Source organism: Hippichthys cyanospilos, chromosome 17 (genome assembly GCF_059441005.1).
Source record: "Hippichthys cyanospilos isolate Australia breed blue-spotted pipefish chromosome 17, RoL_Hcya_1.0, whole genome shotgun sequence".
Lineage (NCBI taxonomy): Eukaryota > Metazoa > Chordata > Actinopteri > Syngnathiformes > Syngnathidae > Hippichthys > Hippichthys cyanospilos.
Genome location: NC_142385.1, coordinates 7,848,100 through 7,860,296, shown reverse-complemented (window position 1 = coordinate 7,860,296; position 12,197 = coordinate 7,848,100). Strand labels below are relative to the sequence as shown.

Sequence of the window (12,197 nt, the reverse complement as noted above, 5' to 3'; positions counted from 1 at the left end):
TAAATGACAATCAAGCATGTAGCCTTATGATGACTTATGTAAACGCTTATGACAAAGACACTCCTGGTTGGATGGCTGCGGCGTCTGAACTGATCAGTGTTCTCTCGACCGTGAACTCCTCGATGCTGCGGCGCCTGGGGGGGCGGGGGGGACACCACCTGACCCAAAAATAGCACGAGGTAGACTATACACAGTGCAGCTTTGTTTGGCGCCCATTATTCCCAAGGTTCCTGAAGGCAGCCCCGGGCTAATGTACCAAATAGGACGATTTAATGGAATATCTGTAAAATCTGAAGCTCAACCTTAAAAACCAAAGTACCACATGATAAAAATGAAATCAAAGGATGACTGACCATAAGTGTGATGTATACATATCTGGTCATATCATGGCTCGTGAATTTACTGCTCAGGGGCAAGGCAGCAATAAGTCTTTTTTTTTACTTCGATTTAGCAGTCTTAGTCATGTTCTTAAAATGCATGTACTAATGATTTTTTTAAGAACGTTTTTATTTAAGAAAATTTTATTTAAAAACGTTTTTTTTTACACTACAGCATTGGCTAACCAATCAAAATTAAGCTTTTCTGGCAACTTTTCGGCCAATCAGCCGATATGTCATTGCGCATGCGTTTGTTGTTGTTGTGCGTCTTCGCTCAACACGTGCACGCAGGTAAAATCAATAATTTGTCAATAAAAATGCTGGGCCGTTAATGTTAGCTAAATATAATTTTAATTTTTGCGCATTCTTTTTTTATCGTCAAATTGTATTTTAATGCCCTTTGTCCACCAAATGAAGGTTGTCAAATAGTAACAAGTGGCTAATCTTCAAGCTAACTACTAATTACTGTATACGTCGTCGTGGCTAGCATAGCCATACAACTAATTCGCCAATGCTAATTTTACTAGCGTATTTCCAGTCATTTAAATCGTTAATGTCGTATTTACTGCATATATTTGTTTAATAATTGTAGAACGTCAACTGCCATGAACAACCAAATTTCCCATAACTTGGTGAGGCCTAACCAGCCCTTGCGGAAGCCGTCATCTAGCCCGGTGGTGTGTCTGTTTCCTGGACTCGCTCTGAAGGCTGGTAGCCCAGTGAGGCCGGACTTGTTATCTCAAGGAGCCGGTAAACTGGTTCACCTCGTTCAATTGACTCTGGACACTTTTCACCGCGTATACAAGACATTCAGTACAAATTTCCATTTTTTTTTGTAGGGCCAATATTGCCACCAGTTATTAGTAACACACCAGCCGTAAGTATTCAATTTAATAATCCCCCACCCCCCTATTATTTCCTCAAAAAAACATCTGATTTTCTCCATGTAGGTTCCTGCGTCCTTGCAAACACCTGCCTTCCTCTGCAACTTTTGTGGTCAACAAGGTAATGTTTTCAAGTAAATACATGACTTTTTCTTTTTAATTTTGGCTGGTCTGAAAAACATGTCTGAGGAGAAAGAAGTATATAAAAGGAAATGACTGTGTACACCTCATGCGATGTCACTCACCTGCCAGGAAATCTTTGTTGTACGCGTTGCAAGAAGGCAACTTACTGCTCTACAGTATGCCAGAAGCAAGACTGGAAGGGGCACAGACAGATTTGCATGCCTGTTGACCTAGTCCCTGCAAAGTAAGCCAGCTATAATCAGAAACTCAATACAGTATTTGATCATACCAAATCTTCAATTGATTTTGAATTATAAGGGAGAAGCTGAATCAGACTCCTACTTTGCCGACCGTGGCAAGCAACACCAACCTTGTGGAATCAAAGGTAATTAAAAGTCTGGCGTCATACATTTATGCAAAACAAATACTTGCTTTTATTTACTTACTGATTGCTCTCCCTCTGGGAAATGAAGCAGGCGGTTGCAACAGAACCTCGCAGGGTGTATTTGAAGGACTTGCATACCATTAAGATTAATAAGGAAACAGATATTCAGGTACTTACACTTAAAATTCCCAAAATTAAGAATGGGTGTGCAGGTTAAGTATGGTCTAAATGGTGAATTTAGGCATCCGTTATGGAGTTCTACAACCCTGGGAGATTTTTTCTCCTCATCCAAAACCCTGAGTTGTTGGAGACTCTGAAGAGCATCGGGATTCAACTCCAGAAGATCGGCGGCCATTCCACTTATGTCCCCTGTGTAGGAGAGATTTGCGCTGCACAGTTTTCTGGTGATCTGGTAAGAAGTGACAAGTCTCATAGTAACACCGCTGTTTGATAGCGCACATCCTTTTGCTTCTATTTTGTTGTACATAGATTTGGTACCGAGGCCTGGTCCAGAAGTTGGCGGCTAATAAAAACTCTGCTCACATGCTTTATATCGACTATGGCAATGAGGAAGATGTCTCCATGGACAGAATTAGGCCTCTGCCTGCTGAAATTAAGCTGTTCCATCCTTGTGTTAGTACTCAATTATTTTATGTTTCTCACCAATTTTTTTACCTTTATCTTTTAAGCACTTGGTGATATATATCTGATTATCCCCCTGAGACCAAGACTGTTTGTGTCCACTGTCGTGGACATAAGTTTTTAATTGATATTCTTTGACCCATTGGCGTTACTGTACCGGTGGTGTGCTCAGTTGAGGACATCCTAAGACAAAAATTCAATTTTAATTATGAACAAAATACATGCATATGCGCAAGTTGTCTGCTCATATTTCCTTTTTCATAATGCATTTCTCAATAATGAATGAGTGAATGTTTTTTTTTTTTTAACTTTGGTTTCAAAAAAGATTAACGACATTCAGTCAAGGGACTACTCAACATAGATTTCAATTTCTAATATATAGATGGCTCTTCATTATTCATTTAAGGGAAATGTTCATATTTCTTAGGATTCTCTACTTTTATAAGAAAATGTACTCCTGATGGGAAATAATGTCAGTGTATCAATATCTTTGTATGGACAGATTTTTGTTAGGCAGCTCGTCTGTGTGTGTAGCGAACGGTACACAGTAAAGCTTATAATAGCTTTCTAATTGTTTCTCCTCAGGCAATGGAGTGTTGCGTTGCCGGTGTAGAACCGCTGGATGGCAACTGGTCCACTGAGTGCTGCTCAGCCGTGAAACAGCTTCTGGCTGGCAGGGTGGTGACAGTAAGGGTGATGGAAACGTTGGAGAATGTTCACAAATATGGCGTGGATGTTGAGCTTCCCATGGGTATAGCATAGCTTAAAGGGATGGTACACTTATTTAGCTATGTTCAGCAATCAGAATGTATTGTTTATTATTCATTTGATAACTTTTTATCATTTATAATGAATACCTAAAAAAACACTTATGCATTTGCTGACAACTGAAAATGATTGTGCTCAAAGCTCAGTTAACAACCAATCACGGCGAACCCGTTTTCCGGATTGGGTCATTTGACGTTCTCAAGTCGAGTTCAGAATGTTTGTTACCTGAGTATCGAGCACAGGCTATCATTTTCACTCAATTGCATGTGGCAAAATGTTTTTACATGCATTAGTTGCATCTGAAAAACAGTTGTCTTCAAATTCATCACAGTCAAACTAATAACGCTTTACTCCTGAAAATGGCTAAATATCTGTACAATCACGTTAAGTGTACATTTTTCTGTGCAGCAGAAAGAACTGACATGTCTTCTTGCAGGAAAAGGCTTGAGCTCATTTCTCGTCGATGGTGGTTTTGGGAAGAAAACCTTCGATTCATCAAGGGTGCAAGATATAAGTAAGCCTGCTTCATTCATATTTTCTACTTTCGTCAGTGTTTCGACTACATTCATTTTTAGGAGTGGCACATTAGAGGGCCACATTGCACAAAAATAGCTGTCCCATCTGGGTTGAACAAACTAATGTTCACACACAATGTAAACCTTTTTTTTTGACATATGAAATCGACTTGTTTCGTCAGCCACTTCTTGATGCAGACACTTTTTACAGTAATATTTTGCAAATATTTCTTAGTCTGTTTTTGTTAAATATGAGATGCCTATAGATCTGCAAATATGGTCATGCTCCTCGAGAAGGTATGTGACCAGATCCTGTGCAGTGCTACTAAGTGGAAATATTTGTAGCACCAGTGAAAGTTTGTATAGAACCCTGACATAAATAGTTTGTTCATTCTGGAAATATACTTGCGTGTTTTCATCTGCAGGACGCTAGCGAGTAAATGTCTTCTCGGTGGAGGTCGCGGTCGTCAAGCTGCTGACCCTGCAGCTTGAAAAAAGTCCTAGAGGAAACACTACCTTCCGTTGCAGTAGTAAAGCTCTATCTCTAATGCTTTTGGCTTTTTCCTCAGATGCCATTTTGAACGCTTCCTTGGAAAACTTCAAGCGTCAATCTCAGGGTAAGGATGACAACAGCTGGGCTCAGCTACCCGAGCCCCTCACGCAAGCTTTTGGGGACTCCATCTCTGTCGTGATCACACACTTACATTCGCCTGATAACATGATTGTGCAGAAGGTGGACAATGCTGGTCAGTTTTTACACGACGCACCACTGAAGGAAAGAGTTGAAGCATTTTGTGACTGAGAGCTTTTACTCTGCAGGTGTCATTCAGGAGCTGCAGCTGGGTTTGAGGCAGCATTGCATTCGGGTGTCTGTGCCCCAAAACTTTCGACCGGCACCTGGCACTGTGTGCTGCGCCCAGTTCTCAGGTACCAAATTCTTAAAAGCATGAAACGTAATGTCACGGTTGTATATCGGCTGAGACCTTCTTGTGGCCTTCCAGAGGACAAGCTGTGGTACCGGGCCAAAGTTCTGGCATATTCTTCTGAGGAGCGCGTCTGTGTGGGCTACATTGATTTTGGCAATTCTGAGGATGTGAATATAGGCCACCTGAGACCCATAAGCTCTTCATTGCTCACCTTGCCAATGCAGGCCATTCCTTGCGGGCTCGCAGGTAAGCTTTGGAATCTATTATAAGGGGTACAGAAAATGGATGGAAGTGTTTTTTTTTGTCTTTCTTTTTTAAGCAAATGGCTCACTAATAGCTTCATTTTTATTATTTCCAATTGAGTCAAAGTTTCCTCTGTGTGTATGTTGCCCTCTGCTGGTCATTCAGGTGTCGTATTTTTGCAACTGTGCAACTTGCGGTCACTTTGACTCAATCTGTATTGGGGATCCTTCTAGGGATTCAGCCTGTGGGAGAGGGCTGGTCTAAGGAGTCCCTGATGGCCCTGCGGCGTAGGGTGTGCAACAGAATCCTTCGTATGGACATTAAAGGGGCGCAAGAGGGCAAAGCGCTGGTGGTGATGATTGATGAGAACAGCGACCCTCAGGACAACATCGCTGAGCTGCTGGTCTCTGCTGGGTACGCGTCACCTTCTCCTCCAGCTGCTGGATGCGTTAAGGACACTTATGTGCCACAGGCTGGGCAGACCGCACCCAAACCTCTTGGTAAGACAAATGAGGTAGACAGTCCACAACTGTCTGACGTCTTTTGTTTTCTTTTTTTTTCTTTTTTTAATTTGGCTTTATTCTATTTTTACAAATCATAACCATAGAACCAGAAACTGCAGTTCGCTGAGATATAGTGTCCAGTGGCTACATACATTAAAATGAATTACTATTTAATATATATTTGATACATATTTATTATCTTTTATTTTTTTTTACCAGGCCCTAAGTACTTTTTATGCACTACAACAGTAATTTCCAACTATTGTGGCAAATGATAACATTTTAAGTAACTTACTCAACTGTTATTTTAATAAAACTTTTGATTTTTTAAAATTTCAAATTGGAATAAAAAAAGTTTTGATTACTTTCCTTTTATCTCATAACATTAAAAAAAATCACTGCGCAGATACTAACGGAATAAGTATTTTATTTTTTTTCCTGTAATGTCAGAAATAGGGCAAAATGTTAATGTTTTCTCAAATTAAAAGCATTTTTTTTTAATGTACCATAAAGATAACAATCAACATTACATAAATCAGAAAATAATTGCTGGTGAGAGGCACAACTAAGCTTTTGAACAATTTAAAATTACACTAGGTTTCAAAACGATTAATCGATGATCAAAAATGGTAATATAATTAATTGATAATCGATAAGTTATCGAGTGTTTTATTAATCCTTGCAGCTCTAGTTATTTTGACAGGTTTAACGAGTAATGCCCTTTTTGATGGAGGCACAATTACAGGGCCTATATCATGAAAATCCTCCTTTATGGAGATTTTAACCATGGTGCAAGTCTTAATTTCACACTTTAAATACCCCTATAATGTTGTTTTCCTCCATTAATGCATTTCAAAGACTTCCCTGCTTATTCTGCTCACTTAGCACTGGCCCCGCCAGACCATATTAAGGGTCGATTCCACTTGGTACGTCACTGGTAGGAGGAACAACCTTGCACCGCCTCTACACCACTCTCATACTGCCGTCGCAAAAGTAAATAAACGCCCACCTTGTCCGAGGAGACATTCACGTTTTTTACTTTCGGTTTCACTCCTGGCCTGGCGGTAGGAAATACTTTGCACAGTCTTCCAAGGAAACAGTAACGTCTCATTCATTAGTTCCAAAATTTTATTGTAGAAAATGTCCAAGTGTCGAAAATGTGTGTTTTGGACTAAACGGCCGGACAATCAACTTGCTGTAGTACATAATTGACCCGCAGAACTGTTGTTATGAGTTGTGATTTCATGAAGGGGACCGATTTGATAAGAGGAACATGTGTTACTGTTTGTGTTCTCTTGACACGTCTTTTGACCTATCTTCATGGAATATTATTTAAATCCTTACCTTTGCATCTTGCCTTTGTCAAAATGCAACATTTAGTCTGGGAGGAATGAACTTATTATACATTTTATTTTGGAACAGTTGGAAGGTCTCAAATCTCATGATAACATTATCTTTATTAGGTTTTGTGTGTCTCTTTTTAGGAACTTTGATATGATATTATAAAATATGTAATGAATAATTACTGTCATCCTTAGCACCCGTCTGCAAGCCTCTGTCATGGTCCTCTGCTGAGCTTCCCACTGACGGCCAATCAGTAACGCTCTTCACTGTTCTCGTCAACAGCCCTGGAGAATTTTTCTGCCATATTGACAATCCTGAGGGTATGCGCTCTTCTGCTAATGTATCAAAGATTTTTTTTTTACTGCAAATGTAACTTTTAGTTTTTTTTCTTTTTAAAGTCAATCAGCAATTGGTGGATCTCAAAGCTGAGCTCAAACAGCATTGTGAGGCGGAAGCGACGGCTTTCAAACCAAAAGTGGGGGAGCCCTGCTGTGCCATGTTTCCAGGTGTTTCCACCAAAACAAATTTTTTATGTTGCAGTGTGTTCTTTGGGAATGTTTGTGTTGACCATTTTGCTCCTCAGGTGATGGCGCCTGGTACCGTGTGATGGTCAACAGCCTTTTTGAAGACATGGCGGCTGTTAATTTTGTGGACTTTGGTTACAGCATGCAATTGAAACAGAAAAACCTTCGGTCCATCACGCAGCCGCTCCTCCAGCTGCCCTTCCAGGCCATTCGCTGCTTCCTCTCAGGTACATTCACAAAAAATAAATAAAACATAAATAACAAAACCCATGAACCTCGGTTAGACACAGCAGGTTGGGAGAAGTGAGTGACAAACATCAAACCCGTGTTTTTCCCTTATGAACCCTTTGTACTTCTGTTTCAGATTATTCGAAAATTGTCACCTTGACTTTTTCCCTGCTTTCTGTATTGGTGGCGTTTATACAGAAAATTTGGGCAGGAGTGGTCTTTTTGTGTTCATACGTTTTGAAAATCTCTTAACTCCTTCAATTTACTTCTTTAAAAATGCCTGACACAGACATTTGAGGATTGGTAATTGAAATGCATCATTGGTCATTAAACCAAAATATTTTCACATCTCGCGCTGTTTTTTTTTTTTAACATCTTCAATCAGCCAGCTCTGTTATGAAAGCTGATGGATGAGAAGATTGAGAATGAGAAGTCACAGTGTAAAAAAAACAACGCGGTTTAGTACTGTGTTGCTTCATGTTCCAATTAATTTGCTTTTATTTTTTAATTGAAGGTGTATTGTTTCTGTCACAGCATTAAAAATCATTGTTATCATAAATTTGCTGGTACCTGTAGAAATACTGTTAAAATTTCATGTTCTCTCTGAAGTGCTTACACCTACCCTCCTCCCATTTGAGAACCACTGTTATAAACTTCTACAAAAAATGTTTCTTGATTGTATTTTCTTCCAGGAGTGGAGCCCATTTGTTCCGATTGGAACAGCGAAGCCATCATCTGGTTTCAGTCGCAAGTAGAAAGCGAAAAGCTGTCTGCATGTGGCCTTTCACTCACAAAACAAGGTTATGGCGTAGAGCTGGAGTGCAAAGGTTGCAGCATGGCAGCCAGTCTTGTCTCAAATCACCTTGCCAGATTTCCTGGAGAAATTCCCCAAAAGGTGGACTTAGACTCGTCGCCCGTGGCTGAGCAGCGAGTGAACGCACGACAGCCTGAGCCCTCCAAACAGATTACCACAGAGTTGCCGCTGCCATCAGGTCAGCAAGCGTCTCGGCATTTTCCAAATCAGTACTTCGCTTTTGATTGTTAAGTCACTATTTTTATAGGTACAACCTATTGTCATATTTATTAACATTACTTGACATGCTTAAATGTTAAAAGTTCCTTAAAAAAACACTACTGTAAACATGCCTCTGAATAATATTGCACTGAATATGAATTGACCAGCAAAATACACCCATTTTTAGCCATTTCAGGGAATGGCCATTTTATCACTTGCTGTCAGCTGAAAATGACATAAGTTGCTCAGGGCTCAGGAACCATCAATCACAGCACAGCTGTTTTGTCTGGTCAGGCAGCATTCGCAAGATGAATCATGATTGGTTGATAACTGAGCCCTAAGCAAATGTAATGTCATTTAGGGTCGACAGTAAGTGGCAAAGTGGCCACACCAAGTGTTTTGCTGCCTAATTCATACATCATAAAAGCAGTATTAATCAGAATACTTTGTTTAGGCGACTAAATGGAATTTATTGTCAAGATTGTTTTGGGGGGTGCCTTCCCCTTGAGAATCGGATCCCATAAAGGGACTACGTGTAAGATTTAGATTGTTTTTCCTTAAAACGGAATAAATGATTATAAATTTCTAAAACTTGCAAGTGTTCATAACAATCAACAGTGTGTTTTAAATGTTTTAAATATACTATGTAGATTAATTTGTGTGGTAGTAAAGTCAAAAATAGTAATTCAAATATACTTTGAAACAGAAAATTCTATGAAATGAAATACTGTACTAGTGTCTTCTTGTAACACATTTTAGCCATTTTGGACCTCAAGATGTTTTTTTTTTCTTTTAAACTACCTGTCCGTGACCCAGCAGTTCACCTTATCTTAAATAAAAACAACAATCAGGAACATGGCTGGAATGTGACCCTTCTCCTGTAGGGCCAACCTTCCTAACAGACTGGAAGACAGTGGAGTTGCCCATCAACGGCTCCTTTAAGCCTGGCATCGTGGCTGTCACAAGCCCATCCCTCTTCTACCTGCTCAGCTCCAGCTTGGGTCAGAGCATTTTTTTCAATGCTTTTCTGACCACAATGTGCTCAACCCTGGTTTGATATGCTGCCCCCCATTGTTGTTGCAGTGGATCAGCAAAAGCTCCAGGAGATGATGCTGGATCTAGCCACCTTCTGCAGTAGTAACCAGGCCACGTTGTCTTCAAGCATTGACAAGAACAAACTGGTCCCTGGGGCTGCCTGCTGTGCTCAGTTTACTGGTGAATAACACACATTATATATATCTGTTTAAGCTGCTTAACAAAATGACATTTGATAGGCATTCCTTTTTTTGTTTTGTTTACTAATTTGAGACTCCACCTGCAGTTGCTAAGTCCTCAAAGCTGATAATTTGCTGTCTACTAGCTAGCGCATATAATTACACAGCGTGTGCGCAGGGGAGCATAGGAAGAGCCCTCCTTTAGACACGACATGCAATCACCCTTGCATGCATTCCGAAGGCCTACTAACAACAGGGTCCGCTCTAATGGAATTTTAAGGGAACTGCCTTGAAGGACAGGTAACAATGTGTCTAAGTGAAGTTTATCTTGTCTGGCTTTTACAAATAAGCTTGTTTTAGGATGAAAATGCCGGTTATCCATGATTTGTTTCAGTACGTACCCTTTGATCACCCACACTCATAAATCAAATGGGTCTTATGGAGACAACAGATACAATTTTTTGGGGCATTGAATTGATGATGAGTGTAGCTGAAAAAAAAAACTAATGAATTTTCCACATTCATATTCACCAAATTGTCTTTTTTTTCTCTCTCTCTCAAATTAGCCGATAACATCTGGTACCGTGCTGTGGTAGTGGAAGTGGGCGATGGCGAAGTCGCGGTCGTCTATGCCGACTATGGCAACACTGAAAATTTGCCCGTCTCCCGCATTTTGCCCATCCCTGAGCACCTGCTGCAGATCCCCTTCAAGATAGCCCGCTGTGCTCTGGCTGGTGAGTCGAGTCAGGCATTACTCTTTATTTTTTATTTTTCTAACCATGACCATCTCTTCTTATTCTGCAGGCAATGAGCATTTCCCTGCCCAGTGGCCACAAGAAGTGCTGCAGATGTTCCTCAGCTTGTTACTGGAGGGCACCCTTGCCACCATGCTGTCTTTTGACGGCTTCTCCAACATCCTTACCATCAGCCTGCCTCCCGAGAAGGGCGGGGTCCACCTCAGCGCCCTGATCCTAGATGCACTGGAGAACCAAAAAATCCACAGTGCACCCACAAAGGCAAAGCAGACGGAGGAAAGTGGAGCTGTTCAGCGTGAAATAACATCTGATGTACAGAAAATAGTGGAAAATACAGCGGAAGATACAACTACACCCACTGTAAACCTTGACCAGACCGCTCAAAGCCCACAAAACGCTAAAAGCACAGCAGCAGAGCTCCATAAGAGTGAGTTCAGTTTGGATTTTACTTCTAGTTCTTACTAAAGCTCTTATTTTCGCCAGAGAAAAATACTGATTACAGATTAATTGACCCAGAATACGTATAAAAATTTATAATGAACGAAATAGCAATGAAACGCTTTTCAGTAGGTCTCAATCATATGCAGATTTTCATGATTCATGGACTGCCTTGGTACATATTCTCCACAAATAGCGAAGGTCAAATGTAATACTATTTTCTAAAACTTTCCTTTGTGTTATTATTGCCGATTATTTTGTTTGGCCTTATAGGTAACAATAATGGAACAAGTGTGTGTTTTATTTTGATGTCACATGGCGTTTGAATAGGGTTGTGTAGACCTTTTTCTATTCACTACATCTGTTTGAGCTTATTTTATCTTCATTAAATTTTATCAGTGCTGTTTGTGACTTGCCGCCAAAAGCTAAATATGGGTCCATGGTAACAGAGTTGAGAACGATCAGTGATTGTTTCCAGATAACACAGGAAAAAACATCCATTTCAGTTATGAATCCTAAAACATAGAATTGCACTTTATTTTTTTCCCCACATTTTTCTCTTTCAGACGCCCAAACTCCTGCTGCATGTAGCTGCTCCAGCCAGGAGCCACAGGTTTGAGCTTTTTTTAAAAAAAAAAAAAATAATATCTGCAGAATCTTAAGTTTTTGTTTTTTGTGTGTGTGTGTTTTTCTTCCCCTGCAGATGGAGCGTTTGGAACGGATGATAGCACGTTTTGAGCACCTGATGGATCAGCTTCTCTCCTCATTAACAAAATTGCCTGAATGCTGAAACACTGTTCACCTCTTTTTCTGGTAGTTTAGTCATGTTAAAATACTGTGCGTTATGTTTTATATATACATGTCTTAAGAGCTCTATGCTGCCATATGTTACATTCCGTTTGGTCCTCATTACCCGTTCAGGTGGTTCCTTTGTGTTTTACATTAAAAGTTCAAGTCCGTACTGTTGTGTGATCTTTCAAAGTACATCACTTCAGCAAAATTAGAAAGAGAAGTAGTGTGTGGGATGGGAGGATCACCGGTGGAGGTGGAATGAATGGTGGGCACAGTGAAGAGGTGTGGTAACTGCTCTCTTGGGTGGATGGGATCACTTTGGAAGCAAAGAGGTGTGTGTGAGACAGCAGGGGGGGAAGACTTGAAGAGGTCATGGAAAGTGGATTTTGACAAGCCTTTGGTAAGTAGAGACAAATTAATGATGTGCTTTTTAAAGTAAATGCAGTAAATAAGCCTGTTTTGTGTTTTGATAAATATGTTAGCTTCTATTTGAAGTCACTGAAAATTTGAGTACCAGGTGT

At 40.2% G+C, this 12,197-nt stretch overlaps 1 protein-coding gene across 1 annotated transcript; it reads left to right on the top strand.

Annotated features, from left to right (window-relative positions):
- Positions 1–982: 982 nt before the first annotated feature.
- tdrd1 (tudor domain containing 1) lies at positions 983–11,845 on the top strand. Its single transcript, XM_088439626.1, has 24 exons — positions 983–1,096; positions 1,150–1,254; positions 1,328–1,382; positions 1,514–1,628; positions 1,703–1,769; positions 1,858–1,938; positions 2,011–2,181; positions 2,259–2,402; positions 2,997–3,162; positions 3,616–3,693; positions 4,264–4,440; positions 4,514–4,621; positions 4,696–4,866; positions 5,097–5,363; positions 6,905–7,030; positions 7,109–7,216; positions 7,294–7,461; positions 8,155–8,454; positions 9,362–9,478; positions 9,561–9,692; positions 10,258–10,425; positions 10,496–10,873; positions 11,451–11,497; positions 11,588–11,845. The coding sequence occupies exons 1-24, from the start codon at positions 983–985 to the stop codon at positions 11,672–11,674; spliced, it is 3,450 nt and encodes a 1,149-aa protein (XP_088295752.1). The 3' UTR covers positions 11,675–11,845.
- Positions 11,846–12,197: the final 352 nt, after the last annotated feature.